General features: G+C 41.6%; 2 protein-coding genes across 10 annotated transcripts in view; both read right to left on the bottom strand.

Annotated features, from left to right (window-relative positions):
• LOC121570069 (growth factor receptor-bound protein 10-like) overlaps positions 1 to 17,981 on the bottom strand; it is a 77,567-nt gene extending 59,586 nt beyond the window's left edge. For 2 of the 5 annotated variants that reach the window (XM_045208462.1, XM_045208460.1), the window contains exons 1-2: positions 17,828 to 17,981; positions 520 to 640 (exon numbers count right to left, since the gene is read on the bottom strand). In XM_045208462.1, the coding sequence (XP_045064397.1) occupies positions 520 to 570 (51 nt within the window). In that variant the 5' untranslated portion in view covers positions 571 to 640; positions 17,828 to 17,981. Of the gene's footprint in view, positions 1 to 519; positions 641 to 8,868; positions 8,961 to 17,827 lie in introns of those variants that run through there. The other 3 variants (XM_045208464.1, XM_045208463.1, XM_045208461.1) reach the window with 2 other exon arrangements.
• Positions 17,982 to 24,773: 6,792 nt separating this feature from the next.
• LOC121570068 (protein cordon-bleu) overlaps positions 24,774 to 27,655 on the bottom strand; it is a 71,726-nt gene continuing 68,844 nt past the window's right edge. For all 5 annotated transcript variants that reach the window (XM_041881535.1, XM_041881533.1, XM_041881534.1 and 2 more), the window contains 3 exons: positions 27,458 to 27,577; positions 26,362 to 26,658; positions 24,774 to 25,839 (listed from right to left, as the gene is read on the bottom strand). In XM_041881535.1, coding sequence (XP_041737469.1) covers positions 25,753 to 25,839; positions 26,362 to 26,658; positions 27,458 to 27,577 — 504 coding nt within the window. In that variant the 3' untranslated portion in view covers positions 24,774 to 25,752. The remainder of the gene's footprint in view (positions 25,840 to 26,361; positions 26,659 to 27,457; positions 27,578 to 27,655) is intronic.

Below are 27,655 nucleotides of genomic sequence, written 5' to 3' on the forward strand. Positions count from 1 at the left end.
TATGACCTGTGTAAATATGAGTTCCAAATCCCAAATGGTGCCGCTTCAGCAAACACTATAATATTACCACAGCTAATAAAGGGCTTATAAAACATGGCAGACCTGGGTTCAGATAGTATTTGAAATCCTTTTAACACTTTAGCTATGCTTGCTTGAACTTGCCTTGTGAAAAAGTACCAATGGAATACTCACAAAGGTGAAAACCCCGCCCAACTGGCACAGCAGCTAGGCTCAAGCAAACACTCAAAGTTACTGAAAGAAAGCAAATCATATTTGAAACTAGGTCTGATAGATGGTGAAGTTAGCTATGGTTTAAGCCAATAGTTTTAACATAAAACATCACCGTAGTAAATGAGAGTAATCGTAACATTCGTAATTGCTATTCCAAATTAATTGATATCTCTGACATATTAAAACATTTGAAATCTACAAATGAACACTCAAGACCAAAGAAAAAAAGGTCAATGTACTGAAATATAGATGGTACAAAACATCTAGTAAAAGATATGTATTATTTACCTGATAATTTGGATGGTGTAGAAAATAATCTGGACATCCGGCTACAGCCATGTTATGGAGCTATTTCTCAATCTCTGTTCTTTGGGTTTTCACATTCACTTTTGATAGATGATGCAATAACCTGTAGAAGAAAACAGGAGAGATTAATTAAACTAGATATGCAAAAATGTTGCTAACGGGTTCGCAATAAAACATTTGTTGCATAAAGCTTACTTCAGTTTTTGATTATTTTTTACAACTATTTTTACTGCATCAAGGATAGCATACACAGACGTTTCGGGTTAACATCCTTCTTCAGTGTGTATCTTCATGATGGACGTTAATTAAACTAAAATGCTTCAGAAGGAAAAGGAAGTCTCAAACAGTGGAGACTAATATAGCACAGAGCACATCTTAACCCACATAGATCTACAAGTCAGTAAACACTAGCCTAAACTGTAAACAGCTTCTAGCAGCTAACAACTCTCAGGTCTTAGTTAAAGGCTATGGTATGGTTGGTCAAAAGTTCTAAGTTGAAACCACTGTACTCATGTGGATAGAAATTAAACCTATAGTGAACGTACGCACTCCAAAATAAAGGTTTTATATGTTGCTTTTTTAATCATTCTTAAGAGGTTTATAGACTACAACTGACCACCTTTATCACCCGGCCTAGCTGGTGGTGTTGATCGTTCCAACCCAGTTGAAAACAGATACAAAAGGAAAAAGGAGGTGCAGATCAGATCATGTAGTATTTTGTTGCAACCACTCTGAGAATCCTGGTTAGTCAGACAAGGTCACATTTCAAAACTTATGAGAAACAGAAACAGCAACTGACACAACGATGCTGTTATTCCAAGCCCTTCAGCCAGTACTTTGCTGGTGCTTCCTGTGGGTGTTGACATGTAGCTAAAGCCTCATCCAATCCCTGGGTCAAGACAGGAGAAAGTTCAACAATAAGTTGGACCTTTGGTCTATTTGAACATCTTAAAGTCAGTATCCTATTAACCTCTTGGTAGCCTACACCTACAAATACAAACACTTGTAAACATTTCCCCCGAAATAAAGGCCCTATACATGACAGAGTCGTCTGCAGGCTTAGGCCTAGCACACTTTCTCACTGAATGAAGCTGAATGCCTTTTTGGAGTTTTGCCCCCCAACTCAAACCACAATTACCTTACAATACTTTTGTATACATGTACAGTAAGACCAGAACCATAGATTTAGCGAGTTTGGACATATACACTGAGTGGACAAAACATTAGGAACACCTTCCTAATATTGAGTTGCACCCCCTTTTGCCCTCAGAACAGCCTCAATTCGTCGGGGTATGGACTACAAGGTGTTGAAAGCATTCCACAGGGATGCTGGCCCATGTTGACGCCAATGCTTCCCACAGTTGTGCCAAGCTGGCTGGATGTCCTTTGGGTGGTGGGCCATTCTTGATACACAAAGGAAACTGTTGAGCATGAAAAACCCAACAGCATTGCATTTCTTGACACACTCCAACCGGTGCGCCTGGCACCAACTACCATACTGCCCTACCAAGCAAAAAGGCAGTAAGTGCTCATTTGGTCAAAAATTTGTTAATGTCATTTTTGCTACATTAAATACATGCTTAATCATGTGGACAAGTATCCTGCCTCTATTGTATTATGTTTTGGAGAACATGGGGGTAATGTTAGCAGTAACATAAGGTTACTGTGAAACCAAGGTAAATAAAAGCCATTTTTCTCAGTTCCACGCTATGAGCAGTTACTGCCTTTTTGCTTGGTAGGGCAGCATACCCCGGTCAAAGGCACTTAAATCTGTTAGCTGTTAAATCCATGTCTCAATTGTCGCAAGGCTTAAAAATCCTTCTTTAACCTGTCTCCTCCCCTTCATCTACACTGATTGAAGTGGATTTAACAAGTGACATCAATAAGGGATCATAGCTTTCACCTGGATTCTCCTGGTCAGTCTGTCTTGGAAAGAGCAGTGAATGTTTTGTACACTCAATGTAGATGGCGCTGAGTGAGACCCTCTTGATGACATTTCAGAAATACAAGTCTTTGGAGTTGCAGTAAGTCTAGACTGTCCCATGCCATGTAGTCATGGACTATTTTCAGGAATTCTAAGGATTTTCAGGCTGCCTGGCACTTTTACAGTGCTATTTACCGTCCCCCTGACCCTGCCTGATTACATAAGAAAGTAGAAGCTGGCTGCAAGTGTCACAGGCAGCAGCAACACCACTCCTACTCTTTCCAGCTCCACAACAAAAGAAGAGGCAGCCCCCTGAATGATGTCATGGTGGCCATAGATCATGTGGACCATCGTCAGAGCCACGAGAGAGAGAGATAGAGAGAGAGAGCCCTCCTTTTGTTAGTAGGTATCTGCTGTCAATTTATCAACAGGGGAAATACAGTAGCACAGCATTTTCATTCAGCACCAGTGCTGCCTTCCACTCTCATCAGATAGAGAACTAGAGCCAGGCAGGCCCAGGCCTTGATGCTGAGTGGAACTGACTGAACAGTTTGAGTTCCTCTGAAAAGATGCCTGTTCCACTGGGTCGTGGAGGCCCTCGCCACTAGCTTCAACAGAAAAGTAGTGGGTAGATTCCATTCGCTTTTTTCCTCATGCTGCCTCTCTCTGTGATTGAAAAACAAAGGAAGCAAAATCTTCTCCTGGGGTTCTGACTTACATAGAAAAACCTAGTGAAACAGACTTGGTAGGGTGAGGTGAGGTAGCAGAGATAAGGCCTGATGTGAGAAAGTACAGAGCGTTTTCTTGGACATTCTTCACCGCCATCTTGAGTAGTCAAGCAAACTTCAGCTAGGCAAACATTTCAATTAAAATATTGTTGTAGCCTAAACAATGATTTTATAGTTTACAACAGTTCCTCCAAGTTAAACAACTGTCTTTTCAGCATTACAGCCCGCCAGACCTGATAGTAAAATATGAATTATCCCCAAAATAGAAACAGCTGATTGGACATAAATGACATTCAAAGTCCTGAGCAACTGTCATCGTTTCCAATTTGTTGAGAAAGCACAGCATAATGATCCACTCATGAATATATCTACAATAAAGAGCTTGGCACTTGGATCAATAGAACCACTGAATGGGCTCACTTGTAATTAGTGTGTGTGTGTGCGGTGTGTGTCCTCCGTGTGTACACACCGCGCTTTGTACTGCTATGTGTGTCTCAGTCCCGGTCTGTGTGTGTTGCCCCACCGATGTAAGAGCCAAGGTTAATATACTGTCACATTGTGAGTGCTTGTTATAAACAATTCATTCTGTACTGTACGGGTGATCTTGAGAACACAAGACACATTGAACTCTTGCCCCTCGCCTATGACACTTAACAGTAAAGCCCTCATTATAGAGCTGGTCTGACAGGAGAGGCACAAAAGGCATACCTATGTGTGATAAACACTCTTTGCTGTGAGATATGGCTGGAAGGGCTTCCCTCCATGAATAAAATCAGAACATTTTAGTGTGGAACTCAAGTTCTTATGTTCTTATGTCACGTGCCTTGGGGGTGACTTGGCATAATTGGACATATTGACAAAAAACATATACCTATGTTTAACCATTCCTTTTCAGAATCAAAGTCATTCCATGAAGGGGGGGGGGGGGGATTAAAAGGGCCTTTGATTTGACTCATTCCACTTGAACAGAATAGTGAAATATGATTACCTGTGACCTTAACGGAGCAATTAGTCCCAAAGCATAGATCAACTAGAAAGGCTGGGGACTTCAGAACACTGTGTGCCACTGGTACTGTACCATCTGTATTAATTAGAGAGATTGTTGCTCAAGCTTGCATGAACGAAGAATGTAACTTCAAACAGAGCCTTAACAATAGACATCTTAATCACAGCTAGGCCTAATTATTACAGCCGTGTGAGAGCGGAGAGAGAGAGAATGCTAACTTTTAGCCTTAACTATTAAAGTAAGGGGTTCTCCTTCTCCGCTGGGCTCTTATTCAACAAGACAAATTCCCTCTGTCTGCTTGTGGGATTTCAAGTCTATATTTCTCCATGCCAGGGAGGGAGGGAGGGTTGCAGTCAGAGGTTTGAGGTCTAATCCTCGGGCTATGCTCAAGTTTCTCTTGCAGTTAACTCGTTCTGTTGTCTTTGCTTGTCTAGTCACACTGAGCGAGAGAACAACGGTAGGTCTATACTGTACGTGACGGTAAAACTATGTTGTGACGGTATAACAATCAATGTCATCTTAACACATGGTGGAAATGGAGTGACTAACAACAACAAAGCTACTGGACTGTACTTGGTCCGTGACATTATGATGAGAGCTGACTGCGTGCATTTCATTGGGATTCATTCTTCACATGTTATATTGGAACTATGCAGTAGTCCTACTGTGGCAGGCTCTGGGATTGCTTGCTTGGTCATTGTGGTACAGTAACAAGTTCAAGTGTGCTGATTCTTTACGTTCTAGATTTCAACCACACATTGACAGTCATACTGTGGTGGGATGGCTTGCTTTGCTTGGTCATTGTCGTACAGTAAGAACTTCATGTATGCTTACACTGGGAGGGGTAAGTTTTAATATCCTGCAGTGATTAGCACCAGAACAGAGGCAAAGCCCAGGCTTGGGATCACCATGAGCACTGGCTATTTAAAGTAAAGCCTAATTGAAACTGAACCAACATTTCTTTTGCATGTCGCTGCCGGGTTTAAGGCCCAGGCTGGGACCAGAGTGTAAGGGTTGGGGTGAGGTGTGACCCAGGTGCGGTGCAGGATATACAGTAGGCAGTAGGCAGAGATGGATCTTTACTGGTGGTCCCGAAGCCAAAATACAAAATAACGGACTTATCACAATAAAAGAAAGGCGGAGCAAATAAGTCTCCAAAAACCGGCTGACAGCCAAAATACGAAATACTACCTAAGACTGAAACAAATAACAAACAGGGAGAACACTTCTCAAGTACCTGTACATACTTATCCGATCAGACACTGAGTAGTACTGCTGGACATAGAGAAACTAGCAGAGAAAACTGAGCAAGGGAACACAGGGAAGTGAGGGCATAAATACACAGGTGAACCGATAGACACAGGTGACACCAATAGGATGATGATTAGTCCCGACTGTGAGTGAGGAGGTGCCTAAGGTTGTCGGAGGATGACACCTAGTGGGTCGCTCCGGAACTGCGACCCCCTCCTGTAACACCAGAGATGGGTGTTAAGGAGTATTTAGCAGACACACTGACTGCTTGGTCAGTGGCTGTGATTCCATTCAAGATCGAATCTCTCTTGGTTTACAAGCTTCTTAATCTAGCACAGATTTACAAACGGTGTCGTCAACTTCATTGCTTCCATTAACGCGGACTGAATGAAGGAATGGAACACCAAATAATTTCATTAAGGCCTACACTGGTATCAAATGGCCTATAGGCCTCAAATCTCTTGGTGAAAAATCTATACAAATGCCTCCATCAACTACAAACACCCTAATGATATGCATAACATAAACAGAACAGTTTAAAATAGATACTTGAGCAAATTGAACGTTAAAAATAAAATGTGGTCCTAAACAAGTGCCTAAACTTCAGGGAAGTAGAAAACTGCTAACACATTCTCTTGAATAGGCCTACATCCCAGTGTGAGTGGGAAATGGGGAAATATTCAACTTTTCACCTCATCTTTCTGGGCCAAGTAATTGAAGTAAAGCAGAAATCTATACTTTTCTTATGGCTCAGGTTGCCAAATATTGCCTTGTAAACAGAGTTGGTGGGTTGGGTTCTCTGGGACCTGTCTGTGTTCCCTCCTCTCCTCACACTGCCCAACTGCATAGCATTCACAGGGCTATACATTCCCCTCCCTTCCAAATTGGGGCACACTTCAAAATAGTAGGGCTATTTATAGTTCTGGGCGTCCAGAATCATAATAGCAAGCTGTGCAGCAGACTGGTACACAAGTCAGTCTAGTCATTACTACCCAGTAAGTTTACAGCACTATGCTTTCAGGCCTGAGATCTGTGACGTAGGCCTGTGGGATGTTGGGGGAAACTTTGAAATGGGCATATAGCCTGGATGTGTAATCTTGAAATACAAGCAACTGACACCTCACAGGTGTCTCCTACAGTCTGAGCCTTCGGCCAAAAATAGTGTGACTAAGATCAAACTGAAGGTCAATTGAAGTTGAATTGCTTCCATGTCTTCTTTTTTAAAGAAACATATATACGAAATAGCCTAACTCTGTCCTTCCGTCTTGGTTCTCAAATGCAAAGAATAATGGTGACCTCAAAGTCCATCAAAGATAAAGGATTAGTACTACCATGCATTGAAAGCCACTTGTTGGGTGGTAACCCTCAAGAGTGTGGCAATCTTCTAGTGGCATTGTTTCTCCAAGCAAAACAAAAAGCTTCACTGTATGTTGAACAAACAGTAAACTATGCGACCCTGCATTCTGGCCCACCTTAAAGCCACAATCTGTGTTTCAGCTCATTGAATGAACAGCAGGAAATATCCCAGATTGTGCCTTAAAGAGCATACGTAGGCCAGCTTCCATCTGAGCAGGTGAGGCCCGGCCTCGCAGCCTGTTACGTTGCCTGCATGCCTTACTGTCTTGCCTACCAACCTACTACACTGCCTGCCTGCTACACTGCCTGCCTGCGGATCATCCCCTCCATACCACACCACATGATTGCTGGACGAAGCTCACTGCAGTCCTCTTTGGAATGATGGGAGCAAATTCTTTCCACATAGGGTATTGGGTAAAAAAAAAAGGAGCAAGGCCCTGAATGGCATGCACTGATTTGAAGGCCAAAGAGTGGTGATGAGAGAAGGCCCTCTGGCAGTGTGCGGGCCGGGGCACTGGAATGTGCAGCCCTGGCCTGTTCAGCTGTGGTGCTGAGCTGCTTGGGCTATGAGGGAAACGGGAGCTGGAGCTGAGCTGGAGGGGAGCTGGGGCTGGGGAGCTGAGCTGCCTGGGAGGGGAACTGGGCTGAAGCTGCAGGGAAGCTGGGGCTTGAGAGGTTGGGCTGGGCTGGGACTGGGACTAGGCTGGAGACGCTGGGGCTGGGGAGGGGAGCTGGGACTGCTGCTGGAGGGGCTAGGAAGGAGGGGTTGGGGCTGGAAGGGGAGCTGGGGCAGCCAAGAAGTGAATAACAAGCATATTTATGGGCAGTTCCCTTCCCAGAGAGAGACTCCCTTACCAGACACCACCACCGTCCGACTGTAAGCCTGCTAGCTACTGAATCAGAATGGGCCTTTCTTCTGTTTCTCACAGTCATGGATGAAGTCAGATGGGGACCTCTATGTGGTCACAGAGCAGAGACATCTACCTGCAGTAACTGATTTGACGCCACTTATTATGGTTATGTCAATTGCTCCAAGATAAGTAAATTAATCAATGTAAACAAAACAAGGATGTGTAATAGTAGGCCTATAGGAGGATCACAGAGTCGTTATGTGCTTTGTATTCAGTCAATCTTTTGAAATAGACTGGCTAGTGTGACTGGATAGTCAGTGTAATCGCAATGGTCTATAAAAAGGCCAGTTGAATTAGGACTGGCAGGCCTAGTGGCATGACTTATGGCGTAGCACTGCCTGACATGACAGCGATGGCCCTCCCCTAGTCCCTTGGAGAAGGGAGTAGCTTCCAGAAGGACAACCAACTTATGGCGTAGCGCTGCCTGACATGACAGCGATGGCCCTCCCCTAGTCCCTTGTCCCGTCCCCCAGCATCAACTGATGCTGCATTCATATGCTCCTTGGAGATAGGAGACCCGGAACTATCGAACTTGGAGTACAATGATGTTTCTAGAGTTTTCCACTCGCATTTCCCACTTGAAAGCTCATTATGAACCGTTTTGGACATTGGAAACTCTGGGAGTCACGGCGCTCTCCGGGAGTTTCTCAGTCCCAACTGGAGGTCAATTGTACACCTCTATGACTCGCAGGCAACCATTCTATGGAGCGATTTCAGTGCCAACAGAACTTTAATTCCATAATTTTCCATTTTTATTAGGTTATTGAATTTGAATTTAATATGTTTTAATTTGTAATGCATAAATTGAATCATTGAATTCATAACGTCAACTAAATCCTAAGATTTTGGATCTAATGTGGGGTGGCAGGTAGCTTAGTGGTTAAGAGCGTTGTGCCAGTAACCGAAAGGTCGCTGGTTGTAATCCCCGAGCCGACTAGGTGAAAAATCTGTCGATGTGCCCTTGAGCAAGGCACTTAACCCTAATTGCTCCTGTAAGTCGCTCTGGATAAGAGCGTCTGCTAAATTACTAAGAAAATAAATAATGTTTGAACCATTTTGGCTATAAGCTATTAGGGCACCTTAGAAATGAGTGTCACAAAAATTGCAATTTGGCACTGAAATCGCTCCATACCATTCATCCTGACAGTAACATACCAACACAGTCTGTGACACCGTAGAAGAAGGTAGTGAAGGTCTCAGGCACTATGGTACTTCACAACACTCAACAAGAGTAGGTTATGAGCTGCCTGGGAGGGGAGAAACAAGAAAGGGAGGGGAGAAACAAGAAAGACAAGTAGATCTAATTGAGTGACCTTTGAGGTTGGTTTCTCAAGCAATATTAGTCCCTCTCATTGCAGCCTCAGCCTGCATGGCTTACCAGCATTAGCATGAGAGGCTGAAGCTCTAGCTGCACTTTGACCCCAGGAAGCTAAAGGACAGATAAGTAATTCATCAATGTAAACAAGCCAGGTCATTCTTCAAAGGTTCTGGAGAAAATCCAGACATGCCACAGGTGTTGTGTTGCTCATGTGAATCATTTCAGGTATTTGGTACAGGCTTACATTCACCAAAGACTGCCAGCCGGCACAACAGGGAAGTATTTTTTTATTTATTATACAGTGCATTCGGAAAGTATTCAGACAGCTTGACTTTTTCCACATTTTATTACGTTACAGCCTTATTCTAAAATGGATACAATTATTGATTTTTCATCAATCTAAACACAATACCCCATAATGGCAAAGCGAAAACAGGTTTTTAGAAATTTCAGACACAGACCACTTTGCTATGAGACTTGAAATTGAGCTCAGGTGCATCCTGTTTCCATTGACCATCCTTGAGATGTTTCTACAACTTGATTGGAGTCCACCTGTGGTCAATTCAATTGATTGGACATGATTTGGAAAGGCACACACCAGTCTATATAAAGGTTGACAATGCATGTCCGAGCAAAAACCAAGCCATGAGGTCAAAGGAATTGTCCGTAGAGCTCCAAGACAGGATTGTGTCGAGGCACAGATCTGGGGAAGGGTACCAAAACATTTCTGCAGCATTGAAGGTCCCCAAGAACAGTGGCCTCCATCATTCCCCTGCCAAACTAAGCAATCGGGGGAGATGGGCCTTGGTCAGGGAAGTGACCAAACCAAATGAAATAACATTTTATTTGTCACATGCGCCGAATACAACAGTGAAATGCTGTAAGAACCCGATGGTCACTCTGAAAGAGCTCTAGAGTTTCTATGTGGAGAAGGGAGTAGCTTCCAGAAGGACAACCATCTCTGCATTACTCCACCAATCACACCTTTTTGGTAGAGTGGCCAGACAGAAGCCACTCCTTAGTAAAAGGCACATGACAGCCCGCTTGGAGTTTGCCAAAAGGCACCTAAAGGACTCAGACCATGAGAAACAAGATTCTCTGGTCTGATGAAACCAAGATTTAACTCTTTGGCTTGAATGCCAAGCGTCACACCTGAAGGAAACCTGGCACCATCCCTACAGTGAAGCATGGTGGTGGCAGCATCATGCTGTGGGGATGTTTTTCAGCGGCAGGTACTGGGAGACTAGTCAGGATCGAAAGAAAGATGAAAGAAACAAAGTACAGAGAGAACCTTGATGAAAACCTGCTCCAGAGCACTCAGAACCTCAGACTGGGGCGAAGGTTCACCTTCCAATAGGAGAACGACCCTAATCACACACCCAAGACAACGCAGGAGTGGCTTTGGGACAAGTCTCAATGTCCTTGAGTGGCCCAGCCAGAGCCCAGACTTGAACCTGAAAATAGCTGTGCAGCGACACTCCCCATCCAACCTGACAGAGCTTGAGAGGATCTGCAGAGAAGAATGGGAGAAACTCCCCAAATTTAGTTGTGCCAAGCTTGTAGCGTCATACCCAGGAAGACTCAAGCCTGTAATCGCTGCCAAAGGTGCTTCAACAAAGTACTGAGTAAAGGGTCTGAATACTTATATAAATGTGATATTTCCGTTTTTTATTTTCAATACATTTGCATAAATGTCTAAAAACCTGTTTTTGCTTTGTCATTATGGGGTATTGTGTGTAGGTTGATGAGGGAAAAAAACAATTTAATCAATTTTAGAATAAGGCCATAACGTAACAAAATTTGGAAAAAGTAAAGGGGTCTGAATACTTTCCGAATGTACAGTAATAATAATAATAATAATGTAAACGGTTATGACGATTATTTTATTTCCGTGACGGTCTTCATCCATAACCGTCGGTTACACGATTATATGGTAATTGTGCCAGCCCTATTAAGGGCCACATTATGACCCACCCAAACGCCAACAAGAGCTCACACAGTTTTAAAAAAGCAGTGACGGTTGCAAAAGCAGCGTGTGAAACTCAACTGAACATACCTCCTCCCTCCCAAGACCCCATTGTTTCATTCTTACACCTAAATGACATATGTAACATCCAACTGACACTCACATGCACAGACTACGGATTGAGGAGACTGCTGCAATGGTAGGAAGTGCCAGACAGTGTACAAGATGCTGTTCTTTAGGGTTCATGGGCATCTCTGTCTTATCACTAACCTACATCATCATGTCCACATTGATCAGGGCAAATGACAAGAGGTTTATGTTTAAACAACTGAAGAGATGTAGCCTTGTATTTTCCAGCAGTATTTCAAGCTGTATGTGGAACACCATTTAAAAATCTGAAGTCAAGCAAGAACAGAGCAGCCCAATGTTGCTGAAAGATGCACCGTCATGCAAAATTCATCATTTAAGGAAGATTTTGGTTTGTGACTGCCTGCCTCTCTACAGTAAGGTGACAGTGTAACCTATTTTTAAGGTAGAAGCACTCAAAGGATATGTCAAATGAATCAAGAAAACAGTTTGCAGTTTGCTGAGAGACATGTCTTGAAGGGATGATAACTACTGGAATGCCAGAAGTTTTGCAACTATTTTTCTTTAAAGAAAAGAGGCAACGTTTCATTTGTTGTGCATGGTAGGCTAGATAAGAAAACCTAGCCAGATTCCACAACTTCATTAGATAAGGGTCCTGAGTGGAGTAAATCATCACTTTAAATCTGTGAAATTGCACAATACACAGTAATCTAATAGCAATTACACTGTAATCCATAGACAACACAAGCATTTAAGCATAGTTGAAGAATGTAACCTCAGTTTGCAGTAATTAGACATTCAATAAGCAAATGAATGCATATGAAAAGACTGAAGAGAATAAATAAACACCTACTTCTCCAATAAGGTTCTTCTGACCGTCTGTAGTACAGTACAGCCTTTAATTTACTGGACTGCGTTCCAAATGAACACTGCTATCTCTGTCATGACTGACTATTTTATCAGTGGATGGTTCAGATTGTGGTCGCACCTCAGTAGATGTGCTTGTTGCACATGTTGATTCTTCATTAATTGGCAGCGTCATTATTTTGGGGCAGCAGCGTAAAGAAGGTTATAAGAGAGAGCCTGATGTCATCGTGGAGGGCTGAATAGCAGAAGTGTCTGAGAAAAGCTTTGGGAGACATGGACAATCGCTAATTGGATGAGGATTTCATTGGGCCGGCTGGGAGAAATGACCTTATGCAATGTGCATAATGAATGGCTTGGACGGGAGGGAGATGTTATGCTTGTGCACAAGCCTGCTGCCAGGGTGGGTTATGCCTAGGCTATTTTAGTTTTTATTCAACTAAGAATTCAAGCTTTTATCTATTGGACGTGTTATTCAAAAAGTTTAAATAACATCAAGAAGTGTAAATATAATACATTATTATTTAGGCTACTGTACAATGGATCAAACATTCATGAGACTGATCATATGGACATATGAGAGTTTATAACTAACATTGAATAGCTTACATTGAGTTATGTAATAAACATGGCATAAACAATAGGGAATTTAGGCAAAAACAGCAAAAAGGATGAAGAGGCTTGCTGTATTTATGGTCTTTGGAATGTTCAACACAAACTTAATATTACCAGAAACACCCTATCCCTATGGTAGTACGGCCTTATAAAATCGGTTGTATTTCTTGCCCGATTCCATTTAGTTTTCCCCCCAATTTCTGTTTTCTCCATTTAGTTTTTCCAGGTTTCGTTTCCCCCCAAAAGAAAATCAGTTTTTCTCTCTCAAAATCACAACAAAATAGGATATAGGAAATAGTCCACAACAATGCTTAACCCTTTACACTCGTGGGAATTGGCCTATATGGATAGGGCTAAATTGAAATGTTTGTTACAGAAGAAATATGAAAAGCATATGCATAACCATGGAAGCAATTGAAAGGGAACAGTTTGGAGATTATGTGTAGAATTGCAACAAACCATTGACATCATGTATAGCATGTTACTGTACAGCCATTGCATTACAATTTAGGCGTTTATCAGTGCCCAAATCTTCAATTTTTTACCTGTATACGGGTACGAGAGTACAGGGCTACACCACATCAGGAGACCACTTTTGAGGTCTGTGAAAAATCTAAGAAATGTTGAATTTTGGGTGTAGTTACCCTTTAATGCAAGTGTGCACCAGCCAGAGACCATTGTTTGGTTAGCGGTGTTTCTGTAGCGCTCATGTGATTTAGATTTTACAAAACAAAGCAGAGCAGAGTTTGCAAAACAAATGGCCGCTGGATTGATGCAAATAATCATTATATCATTCTGCCAGGTCGGCAAAGGCTACTTTGTAGTTAACAAAGCCTTTCCATCTACCAGCAAACTGTTATCATTAGCATTATCACTAACGGCTACACAAAGTGTAAACTAGACATACGGACATACCGCACACACACAGACAGGGGCATTCCTGTCCCATTTCAGAAAGTTGCAGGAAAGAACAAATCACTAATCAGGTTTCCTTCCAACCTTTTTATGCGAGTAAAGTACATGTCAGATAAACAGGCCTGATGGAAAAAGCACATTTGTTGGTAAACTTTCCAAATGTCGGCAAAACAAAATACACTAGACAATGTGGGATCTTTTTGTGTCTGTAAAATTAATTATGCGAGAAATGGCAGTGGAACCGCCTTTATGCGCAAATATTGATATAATAACCATCATATCGAAGAAAACTTGGAGTCACGTGATGATATGTTGTGTGGTCCTCCCACTATGACTTGGGAAAGCATGCAGTTTGTTAGGCTACAAATTAAATAAATGATTATGAACTTCAGAGGGTGGTGAAAGTGCATGGTGATGAGGTTGATGCTCCTTTCCAATAAATATCAAGGGTCTTATTCTGGTGACATGATGATCGATGCTTGGTTGCCGTTTGACAAATAAAAAAACGTCTTGCTCCTTTGCCCTAAATTTCCTTATATAGATAACCTACCTACCCACACTGTATCTGCAAGCTATTGGCTAGAGCGCACGCACCAAGACCAGACTGGGCACATTCGCTATATAACACAATTTATTTTGTGACAAAACGGTCAGTATAGTTGAAAATGTGATGAAACCCCATTTAACTTCAATTTTTTTATTCAGTACATGGACATTTTACTGCAAAAGTAATTTTTATGTGCACTACGTCATCATGCACAGCCTTTTGGAAACACATCTCTGGTGGAAAAATGAGCATATTGTTTTTATTTTAGAATATTTGCTTGAAAATATGTCCCAATTGGATGGAAACCTTGCTACTTATGCATTTTGTTCATGTCTTATGATTAACTTGGGCAAATTAATGCCTTTTCTAATAATTTCAATACATTTAGTTGATTTCCTACGAAATTTAATAAAAAAAATTGTATTGTTGAATTCCGTTTTCATGTCTGGATTCCGTGATTCCATTCGCATTGTCCGCAACCCCGATTTTATAGGACCCTACCTACTGTATGTTATAAATCATTGAAATTCCTTTCTCCAAGTTCTCATCACTTATAGGTTTGGTGAAATATGTACTGATAATATGAGAAACGATGTACAGATAAAGCCAAATGATCCATTCAACTCTGAGAAGAGAATACTAATGATGTCCAGGCACAGCGATAAAATTCAAGAGCACAAAATGCCTCTATTGTTCTGAAGTTGCACCGGGGAAGAATGTCACTCAAAACCCTTTTGTTTTCATGAATACATCTCGCCAAGCCCACTAACCCTGGTTTGTTTTAGATTTTACAGCACAGATTCCAGCTCATAGTGGCTGAGTGACATTTTCTGGAACATTGCCATCGTTCTGCACCACTCTCCCTGTTCTTCCTGCACACAAACATACTAGCAGGGGTGTTCAGTTATCTGCTTTAGAAAATAAAGCATTCCTGCTTCTCAGGTTTCAGACAGATTTGGACCGGCTCCTTACATTGAGAAATTGAATCCACCATGCTGTGGTTGGTTGGTTAGACAGTCATTGCATCATTCTGCCTTCTGGGTAATCATGGGTGGATGATGGCGGGTGAGAGTACATGTCCATATTTATAGGACCAGTAGGCTAAATATATTAAATTGCCCTTCTGTAAATCAATTATAGACTACTTTAGCAACCAGAATGTAATTACTTAGCTATAACTGAGGTAGCTAGATAAAATAATAATTACATTGAAATGAAAGGTAAGTGACCCTGACAAACTAAGGCTTCTCTAGCTGCCCGCAAAGCTTTCTCATCTTGTCCTGCTGCCATGTAATCTAATAAAGGCATTACAACTTTTTTCATCCACAAGCCTTGGGGTTCTTTGGAAGTAGTTTTATACTTTGTACAATCTTTGACGCCTACCTACACAAGAAAAGTAGGCCTAGCCTATAACATCCCGGTTTGTTTTATGATTCAGCTACCCGTTTCCAAACAGCACCTACCACCACACCCACACATTCTGTTTCAAATTAGTTACTAGAATTGATTAGACAGAATACGGGAGGTGTGTCAACATCAGCTGTGCTCATAACTGATGAGAGAAATAACTTAGGCAGGAATAGGACACATCTATACCCTGATGAAGACAGCTTGTCTGTCGAAATGTTGGTTATTAAATGATTGCATCTGAGCTCCTAGAGTGTGCGGCTCTTCTTTTCTTTTTCAGAAATAGGACAGAACCTAGTAATTGGTGTCATTGAATTAGGCCTAAACTCTGACTCTGCATCCCAGACTTCAGAAAAAGCGGCATGACCAACCATCAATAATAGCGAGTGTTATATGACTGCAAACTGACGCAAGGCCGAATGGAATGCTACTTAGAGCTCACCACTATGACAAAGAACATAATAATAATATAAAATGTATGTGGAAATACAATTGATATGTCTGCAAGGCCTCTTCAGATTGAACGTTTGGTGAGCTCTCAACAAGGGAATTTGTAATTTGGGTGAACTAGGCCTATCCCTTTCACTTTCCATCCCCCGATAAAAAACGAAACCAACAAGCTAATAGGCTTGCCTACATTCACTGAATGAACTGCTTGTATGATGAATGGAATAGATTGGTAGAACAAATTAAATGCCAATAGGATATGATCCAACAAAGCCATTTGTTAGTCAGACTCATCCAGAGAAGAGACTTGAACCGCCATGGCCAGACAGGTTGCTTATGTAAAATATGTGAGCTCAGCAGCTCTGAGCTAGCTGTCTGTCTTCGGCCTCCTAAACTCATGCCCCATCATGTCAGTCGCTTACAGAATATGTACTTGAAATAGCTAGATTGTAGCAGAGGGTGTGAATTTAAAACTAGTTGGTAACACTTTATATTGGTAAAAATGTCTATTAAGTTGCTGTTATACTGGTGTAGTGACGCTGTAATTATACTAGTAACAATTTTGTATTAACATGTTACATAGCAGGCCTACATTAGTAGCAGTACAAATGTAGTTCAGTGGAAAGGGATAGGGACTGTTCCAAAAACGTACTATGCCATTATGATCGATCTATATATTTTATGGTTCTAACCAACTACATTTCTTAGATGAGCTGCACAGTACACTGCTGGGCGTTTCTTCTGAATCAGCATTAAGTCAAACAAATCTGCTGTTTTTGGATAACTAATACGATCACATCTACAGCATAACGTTTTATTTTATAAAATCCTTGCAAAATCCATCCCTGATGTCCCATCCAGTTAGATTTGAAATACTTAGCCTCTGAATAAGCCTACTTATAAGCATACTGTATATCCGCTGCGCGTTTTGAGAGGGGTTGTAGAAGCCAACCACCATCCATGGTTCAGTACACGAGTAGCTAGTTGCCTGGAAAAACGCCTTTCACCCCACCCCCAAAGCAAATGAAGCCATGGGATAAGACTGACCGGACCGGTGAAAGGGTAGGGCGGTTAGGCTACTGAGGGTAGGACAGGCAGGGACTTCACCAGGGGCTGCGCCTGGCTGGTAGTTGGATAGTAAGCAGTTATGCAATATCTGTAAACAAGCCAGCACAGTAAACAGTCAGAAAGTCGTGACGACACGCACAATCTTGTTTATATATTGAGGCCTATCAGGAGGGGTATACTACAAAACAGGATCAATTAGTTACCTAGCTAACTTGCCTAAATATTCTGAAAATAACTTCTTATTTTTTTGAACGATACGCTTGAAATGGGCATGGTCTATTTGACTCAGCAATCAAAAACACATCTAAATTTAGCTTTCTTAATGAACCAGAAAATCAATAGTTAGCCAGCTAACTTTTATAAAAGAGTAAACTAACTCATTGATACCCCTCTGGATTGGTACTTGTAACTACCTAACTATAGTAGTTTAGTAAGCTTTAGTTGCCCCAATACAGGAGATCTTGCTTCTCCCAACCTTGTCCCTACGAGCACGCAGCTTATCTGCCTGCACGCAGTCCCGACAGCGCTGGGTATACATGTGTCTATATTAAGCTTTGGTTATTTAGTAACTGTCACATTTGTGATTCACAATGTTAACCTGTTTTAGACTACAAATTACACTGATTTGCAAAACAAGTTCTAACAGCTATCCACATCCAAACCCTCCTCACACTTTCGTGAAAGATAGAGCCTCATTCTACTAGCCACGCTGCGCTGTGTTCGTCTCACCAGACAGTACTTTACATCCCGAGGCTCTAGCTAGCTAGATAGCGACACTAAACTTCGCTTGCTGTGCTCTAGAAAGTCAAGAAAGATGCATACAATTACACCATATTCCAAATAACACAAGACTCCCTTGATCTTGGAATAATACACTCACCATATTGACAGGTCTCTGTAGAAATTCAAACAAGAGCAATCAGACAGCCTTGCTCTTGGGAGGGGAAGACTCCGTAGCTAGCGCAACAGCGTTGCTTTTCTTGCTCAAGACGCTCCAGTGGTCAACATTCCGGATGAGGACAAGCAGCTAGCGCAGTTTATTTCTCAGCTGACTCTTCAACACACACGAAACAACTCCTCCCTCTCGGCTGACTCCGCCCACATCGCCTCATGTCTCTTAGCTCTGGGTTCCAGAGGAATATTCAGTAGACCAATCAGCTGAACAGAGAGAGAGAGAGAGAGAGAGAGACCTGTTGCCACAAGAAAAGGGCAACCAGTGAAGAACAAACACCATTGTAAATACAACCCATATTTATGTTTATTTATTATCCCTTTTTTACTTTAACTATTTGCACATCGTTACAACACTGTATATAGACATAATATGACATTTGAAATGTCTTTATTCTTTTGGAACTTTTGTGAGTGTAATGTTTACTGTTCATTTTTATTGTTTATTTCACTTTTATCTATTTCACTTGCTTTGGCAATGTAAACATATGTTTCCCATGCCAACAAAGCCCCTTGAACTAAATTGAGAGAGAGAGAGAGATTTTTTATTTGATTTATTAGGATCCCCATTAGCCGACGCCAATGGCGACAGCTAGTCTTACTGGGGTCCGACACATAATGAAAAAGACATTATAGACAAAATACTTTACAATTGACATACATTTAAAAACATTAACATGTAGTGTGTACAGGGGGGGAACAGGGACAGAGACATGCCGAGACTGCAGCCATAGCACACTGCTGCAAAAATAGACACTTCTATACACAGCAAACTTTTCCCAAATCAGTAGATACAGCCTCCCCCATGCTCGTTCTCATGTAAATAGGGGACTGGGGTCTCAGGTTTCAGCCTGGAGTAAGTCTGTGTGTGATAAGAAGTATAGAGGGGGCCCTGGAAAGTTCAAAGTATTGCTCAGGTTTTATTTCAGTTCCAGCCCTTACCTAACCTTATTTCGGTCAATTGTGTCACTATTTTATAGCTTTTCAAACTGTAAATCTATATGATACTCACATAGTGGTCCTGTATGGCGCAGTTGGTAGAGTGTGGCACTCGCACCAACAGGGTTGTGGGTTTGATTCCCAGGACCACCCATACGTAAAAATGTATGCACTCATGACTGTAAGTCTCTTTGGATAAAATGGCATATATTATTATTATTATTAATACATAGAGTTACTGTAAATCAGTGAGTCGGAAGTAAGCGTACACCATAGAATTACATATAAAATCATATGGAATTGTAGGATTTGGTGTACACTACAAAATGTACAGTTGTTTTTCAATTTCATAATCTCCTATTGGCCCTGTTGCATAAAAGTCAAATCAAGAGTTCAATGCTCTGGAGTTACCTTTCCCTACTCCTATGCAGTGTTTTGGTATTTTCCCCCTCCAAGCAGTGTTGCAATAGGCCTACGGGGGATACATGCCCCACACTAACCTTGGTGGTGAGTATAATTTCCTTCATATAATTGTGCAAATGTAGCCATTGTGCTATTAATATGCCACAGTACTATACACAGCAAACTTTTCCCAAATCAGTAGATACAGCCTCCCCCATGCTCGTTCTCATGTAAATAGGTGACTGGGGTCTCAGGTCTCAGCCTGGAGTAAGTCTGTGTGTGATAAGAAGTATAGAGGGGGCCCTGGAAAGTTCAAAGTATTGCTCAGGTTTTATTTCAGTTCCAGCCCTTACCTAACCTTATTTCGGTCAATTGTGTCACTATTTTATAGCTTTTCAAACTGTAAATCTATATGATACTCACATAGTGGTCCTGTATGGCGCAGTTGGTAGAGTGTGGCGCTTGCACCAACAGGGTTGTGGGTTTGATTCCCAGGACCACCCATACGTAAAAATGTATGCACTCATGACTGTAAGTCTCTTTGGATAAAATGGCATATATTATTATTATTATTAATACATAGAGTTACTGTAAATCAGTGAGTCGGAAGTAAGCGTACACCATAGAATTACATATAAAATCATATGGAATTGTAGGATTTGGTGTACACTACAAAATGTACAGTTGTTTTTCAATTTCATAATCTCCTATTGGCCCTGTTGCATAAAAGTCAAATCAAGAGATCAATGCTCTGGAGTTACCTTTCCCTACTCCTATGCAGTGTTTTGGTATTTTCCCCCTCCAAGCAGTGTTGCAATAGGCCTACGGGGGTTACATGCCCCACACTAACCTTGGTGGTGAGTATAATTTCCTTCATATAATTGTGCAAATGTAGCCATTGTGCTATTAATATGCCACAGTATGTGACTTATCTGATTATTCTAGTAAGACACCTCAAATATGATTAACTCCATGAACACAACCATGGGGAAAAAATTATAATAGTCTGTAGTGCAAAAGGTCGTAAGTCTGGAACTTTCCCCAAAAGACTCAAAAAAACTGGCAGACAGCCAAAAATACAAAATACTAACTATGACTGAAATAATAAAGAAACAGGGAGAACACTTCTCACGTACCTGTTCATACTTCCCGCGATCAGACACTGATTAGTACTGCTTGGCATAGTGAAACTAGCAGAGAAAACTGAGCAAGGGAACACAGGGAAGTGAGGGCATAAATACATAGGTGAATCAGATAGACACAGGTGACACCAATAGGAAGATTATTAGTCCCGACTGTGAGTGAGGATGTTCCCTCACTCCTGTAACAGCATTAGGTCCATGTGAACATAGCCTCTGTCACAGCCTTTCACTTCGGCCAAGCCTGGGAGCCGAGGCTAACGTGAAAATGGTTGCATTGACATGCAGCATTGTGTGTAAATTGCACAAATATGGTGATTTCCCTCAGATATTCAAGGAAGAACCAGCACATTGTTGATGTAAATTGATGGGTGAGTGATTGTCTAACATTATCAAATATAGTCAATATAGACTATATTATCTAACAGTCAATGTAGTCTACAACATAGTCAATAACGACATACTGTACCTCCTGTTAGTGGAGGTGGTGTGTGAAGAAAAGCTGCATTTGCTCTTCCCATGTTTTTATTACAAGGATGTTCAAGCATTTCACTGCAACTTCTATACCTGCTGTAAACTGTGTACGTGACAAATAACATTTGATTTGATATTGTAGGAATCTTACTTACAAAAGCAACACATGGAAATGGTATTAAGACCAAAAATTATTGATAGCTATCATCCTTCTCAACCATGAATGCTATGAGTTACCCACTACCTTCTTCTATGTTGTGTCATGAGCTGCCAGTAATTCTTGATTTAGAAAGAGATTTGTTTTTCTGCATTAACGGTTGTGGCGGCAGTTGGCTTGGAACCAACCAAGCACTCTGTCTTGCTGCAGTTAGTTTCGTAACACAGAGCATGGCCACAAATGATCAGGAATTCTGACCGACATAGGGCCTGTGGGCCAGCAAGAATGTACAGACCTACAGTGTGGAGAGGATTACCCTCTCTTGTTGCGTCCCAAATGGCACCCTATTCCCTTTATAGAGCACTACTTTTAACCAGGGCCCATAGGGCTCTGGTCAAAAGTAGTTCACTATACAGGCCCATAGGGCTCTGGTCAAAAGTAGTTCACTATACAGGGAATAGGGTGCCATTTGGGACGCATACTTCCTCTCTCTGTAGATGATATAATAATAATATGCCATTTAGCAGACGCTTTTATCCAAAGCGACTTACAGTCATGGGTGTATGGGTGGTCCCGGGGATCGAACCCACTACCTTGGCGTTACAAGCGGCGTGCTCTACCAGCTGAGCTACAGAGGACAACCATAAAATCCGGCTCGAACTGCAGACAACAGACACATACCCAGAAACCCAATCCCCAGATCACTTACTTTTTGTAGGCCTGCCCGGCCTTTGAGAGAGGCAGATCAGGCAAAGCAGAGCAGGGAGCCTGTGAGGCTGAAGCGAGGGGACATTGTGCTTCCACTGCCGGTCTCAGTTCTCTCACTAACCCCTTCCCCTTGGCCCTAACGGTGTTTGTAGATCTGTAAGATGGAATCAATATAGTGTAATAAACCACCACTACCCTGATTATACCTATACAGACCGTTCAGATCTGCAAACGTTGAAAGGTTAGGGCCCAGGAGGCCATGTATAGGATTTCTGGGGAAACCTAAACCAGTATGGTCTGGAAATACAGTTTAGGTAAAGTTACATGAGAATTATGACCACATGATGAGTCACGGTTCAGAGTGGCTTGGAATAGTTGGGAGAGCTTAGATGTGGCAATCCTCTCAAAACAACATGTAAGCCTGGTGGCATCATAAGAAAGAGGTCTGTTTGGCTTCCAGATTTCATAAGGACAACAATAACCACAGCCAACAACCAAATGAGAAACACATCTACTGCAGGTTAGATTACCCGCTCCATGACTCAAGAGCTTGCTACACTACCAAACGATCAATAAATAAATATACATACAGTGGGGAAAAAAAGTATTTAGTCAGCCACCAATTGTGCAAGTTCTCCCACTTAAAAAGATGAGAGAGGCCTGTAATTTTCATCATAGGTACACGTCAACTATGACAGACAAAATGAGAAAAAAAAATCCAGAAAATCACATTGTAGGATTTTTTATGAATTTATTGGCATATGATGGTGGAAAATAAGTATTTGGTCAATAACAAAAGTTTCTCAATACTTTGTTATATACCGTTTGTTGGCAATGACACAGGTCAAACGTTTTCTGTAAGTCTTCACAAGGTTTTCACACACCGTTGCTGGTATTTTGGCCCATTCCTCCATGCAGATCTCCTCTAGAGCAGTGATGTTTTGGGGCTGTCGCTGGGCAACACAGACTTTCAACTCCCTCCAAAGATTTTCTATGGGGTTGAGATCTGGAGACTGGCTAGGCCACTCCAGGACCTTGAAATGCTTCTTACGAAGCCACTCCTTCGTTGCCCGGGCGGTGTGTTTGGGATCATTGTCATGCTGAAAGACCCAGCCACGTTTCATCTTCAATGCCCTTGCTGATGGAAGGAGGGTTTCACTCAAAATCTCACGATACATGGCCCCATTCATTCTTTCCTTTACACGGATCAGTCGTCCTGGTCCCTTTGCAGAAAAACAGCCCCAAAGCATGATGTTTCCAACCCCATGCTTCACAGTAGGTATGGTGTTCTTTGGATGCAACTCAGCATTCTTTGTCCTCCAAACATGACGAGTTGAGTTTTTACCAAAAAGTTATATTTTGGTTTCATCTGACCATATGACATTCTCCCAATCCTCTTCTGGATCATCCAAATGCACTTCAGACGGGCCTGGACATGTACTGCCTTAAGCAGGGGGGACACGTCTCGCATTGCAGGATTTGAGTCCCTGGCGGCAGTGTGTTACTGATGGTTGGCTTTGTTACTTTGGTCCCAGCTCTCTGCAGGTCATTCACTAGGTCCCCCCCGTGTGGTTCTGGGATTTTTGCTCACCGTTCTTGTGATCATTTTGACCCACGGGGTGAGATCTTGCGTGGAGCCCCAGATCGAGGGAGATTATCAGTGGTCTTGTATGTCTTCCATTTCCTAATAATTGCTCCCACAGTTGATTTCTTCAAACCAAGCTGCTTACCTATTGCAGATTCAGTCTTCCCAGCCTGGTGCAGGTCTACAATTTAGTTTCTGGTGTCCTTTGACAGCTCTTTGGTCTTGGCCATTGTGAAATTTGGAGTGTGACTGTTTGAGGTTGTGGACAGGTGTCTTTTATACTGATAACAAGTTCAAACAGGTGCCATTAATACAGGTAACGAGTGGAGGACAGAGGAGCCTCTTAAAGAAGAAGTTACAGGTCTGTGAGAGCCAGAAATCTTGCTTGTTTGTAGGTGACCAAATACTTATTTTCCACCATAATTTGCAAATAAATTCATTAAAAATCCTACAATGGGATTTTCTGGATTTTTTTTTCTCAATTTGTCTGTCATAGTTGACGTGTACCTATGATGAAAATTACAGGCCTCTCTCATCTTTTTAAGTGGGAGAACTTGCACAATTGGTGGCTGACTAAATACTTTTTTTCCCCACTGTACATACTTTTGATTTTCCCCTGTAGAGTTAGAAGCTCATTGTTACATTGTACTTACACTGTATTTAGGATTTGGGTGAGGGATATGGTTAGGATTAGGGTTATTGCAAGTTGTTACACTGTACTTACATTTTAGCTACACTGTAATTTAAAGTGCACATCCAGACAGTATAGAATGTGGAAAATCTAAGATCAATGTACAGAAGAAAAAACTGTTATAAGGTTACAAAATGCATTTAATTAAATAAATACAAAAATGTGGGCGGACAAAATAAAACGTGAAATTGTTCCAAAAATAATGTGCACTTAACATCAAAAAGCAATAGCTTATAAAACTCACCATTTTATTGGATTCATATTTTTCTATTTATTTCCAATTTTAACAACAGTTTATTACTGTAATAATCTGTAGTTTACAAAACATACAACTTTTTATTCTCAAACTCAACTCTGGACCTCAAAGTCAGTTCCTTTGCTTTTGTTCATTGTTCCCCTCTAATCAGGGACTGATTTAGACCTGGCACACCAGGTGGGTGCAATTAATTATCATGTAAAACAGAAAACCAGCAGGCTCCGGACCTCGTAGGTTAAGAGTTGAATACCCCTGATCTAGAACATAAGTAAACATCTAAACTGAATTTTAAGGAACTGGACAACCTATGAATCCATCTTTTCACTGACCAGTCTAGAATCTTGTGGCCCCTATTTTAATGCTTTACACTGGGGGGTCCTTTAAGCCTATCATTCAGTCCTTCCAATCAATATTGATACTACTTCATTTATAAAATATATTATAATATTCACTTTTGCATTCTTTCAACTACCATAGTAATGCCTTAAAATGTCTAGAGAGGAACAAGCTCAAGTACAGTACTGCACATCAGCTACTGTTTAATACAATAACAAAAAGCTGTGCAGTGCAGCCCCATGCAAACAGCATAGAACACTTTGTGATTAAATAAACAACAAAATCATAACAAATAGTAATCAGACTTTTTTTCTGAAAATTGAGTAACAGCCCATACCTCTTGTTCATTACTCATATATCTATTGATTAGTAAACTATTTTACTAAGTCATGGTGATATTATTCACCAATAGTTACACATAAACAGAAATGCTTCAAAAATGCTTTTGTGATGTCAAGAAAGGATATGTTGGTCATCTTTTCTCTGAAGATGAAAATAAATATATTAAGAGGCATTATAAATCAAATAATCATCACATGTAAAGGTTGAACAACAGCATAGAGGAGATCTAAAAACCCAGAGCTTTGCAAAATAAACTAGAATACGTTCCAAATGGCACCCTATTCCCTATATAGTGCACTACTTTTGTCCAGGGCCCATAGGCACTATTTAGGGAACAGGGTGCCATTTGAGATACAACCTAATCACCACCTGGAGCCAAATTCTGTCATGCTTGGCCGGTGTTAGTCATTGCACTATATCAAGCAGTCTGATCAATTGCATTCTATTACATGGAATATATACAGTAAATATGTAATAATCAAACATAACACTGACAGTAAGACAGCATGAGGCATCAATTTCATGTGGACGAGTATTAAACAGTAAAATAAAAAAGACAAATAATAAAATAACTAAAATCATCTCCTAAGATTATTATTATTATCAGCAAGAGCACCTAATAAATATTCCAAAGCAACAAAAATTATTGGCACATGCTTTTGTACAGCGATTCCCCTTTCCAGTTATTCAAGTACACATAACTAGATACATATACAGAAGGACAGTGATAAATTAAGGTGAAAGATAACATATATTATTTGGCTGCCTATGACGATTCTAATCAGATGGTTTGCAAGACGCTCTGGAATCATTCTGGAAGATTCTTTATTGTCCTTGTTGTGAGAGGGATGATGCTGCTTGTATAGTACCAAGTCTACCGTTCACTTGAACTGTTTTTGTGGGGGCATTGACCTGAATAAAATAGATTAAACATGAAAACCAGCGTTATTTTTTGCTCTGTACCAATAAAAAAAAAGCCTGACATTGAGTTAACAGAGTTCAGATCATGCAAGAAGTAGAATATTTTGTGAAGACTGAAAGTGTTTTTATTTTATTTTTCTCATTGCTTAATCTAATGGAACAATACATTGCTCAAGCAGCACAGCCCCACAGACTGTGGAACTATGTGACGGAATCTTGGTCTCCAGCTATCACAGAATGTTTCCCAGGAGTTGTTTGTTCCGTCACAGACATGTTGCAACAAAAGACAAGGTAATACTACATGAGAAATTGTGGGTAGTCGCCTGGCTGGTGAGTTCCCATGTGAGTGCATGCACAACAGGTAATTTATGAACACCTCCATTTGCTCTATCTGAGAACATTGAATTTACAACCTGTAACTTGATGACTAAACTCGCTCCCAATAACTGTCTCTTTTGTGGTATTGCTATTGTATTGTTAGTGTGGCTGCCTGCAGTATAGAACATATTGTACCTTCTTTAGGCGCTCAGCTGCAGAGCCAGAGCGGATGGCCTCCAGCATTGCATCCCGGGCCAGAGCGGGGTTCCCCACACCCCCCAGGGGCACCCCCACCATAGGGCACTTGGGCTGGGTGGAGGGAGGGGCAGGAGGAGGAGGAGGAGGAGGAGGGAGCAGCATAGAGGGGGGTGGAGGCGGCAGAGGCACAAATGAAGGAGGGGGAGGCATGGCAGGGAAGGCATCACACTGAGTTCTGTTCTCCTCCTCAGTCTTCCTGAACTTGTCAAGATCCTCTGCAGCCTGGGATTTGGTCTGTTGAGTGTAGAGAGGGGAACAATGGCAGTCCAGACACATAGACCCACATGACGGCTGCTTACACACACACACACACACACACACACACACACACACACACACACACACACACACACACACACACACACACACACACACACACACACACACACACACACACACACACACACACACACACACACACACACACATACACACACACACACACACACACACACACACACACACACCACAACTTCTCTCATATACCTTGTTTACACACCTACATCTTCCCTCATATACCTAGTGGTTTACTAGGCAGCAAAACAAAGGTTTTAAGCCATTTCAAACAGCTAAGTTAAGATGTCACTAGCCTGGATCTACTTTAGCTTCAGCTCCAACTAAATTCAACAGGTAGCTAAGGAATAGAATCAAGAACACTCATTAAACATTCCATTCTTTTTTTATCAAACCTAAATTCCATGTTATTGCCCTGAGAACCTGATTTAGTAATGCACATTTCTGAGATTCCTGCTGGTGAGCTGGGCAGGAACATTCTAGAGCTCACCACATCGGGCCTCCATCACAACTACAACTGCACATTTCCTCCTCTCATTTCACCATGGTCCTTACATGAAAACAAACCACATCACATTCAAGGGGAATGCAAATAGACTCATTTATAGTAAACATAGTGCTGATTGTTCTCCTGAAATGAGCTATTCACTGACATGCAACAGATCATCTGTGCTACAGCAAGACATTGCAAAACCAACGCATTGCACACCACCCTGTCTGACTCTTTGCTATAGCTTACCTTCTTTAGCCCTGCAGAGTTACTTTGGCCTCTAATGGCTGCTAGTAGCGCACATCGCTCATTTTCTTCCTCAACAAAAGACGATTTCTTCAAAGTGCTGCTTGCACTTGAGTCCGATATCTAGTCCGACAGGGAAAATCAGGGAAATTAGAAACCAAGCCCCTACATTACACCCATTTTAAGTGGCTGTAGACTTGT

Source organism: Coregonus clupeaformis, chromosome 28 (assembly GCF_020615455.1).
Source record: "Coregonus clupeaformis isolate EN_2021a chromosome 28, ASM2061545v1, whole genome shotgun sequence".
Taxonomy (NCBI): Eukaryota; Metazoa; Chordata; class Actinopteri; order Salmoniformes; family Salmonidae; genus Coregonus; species Coregonus clupeaformis.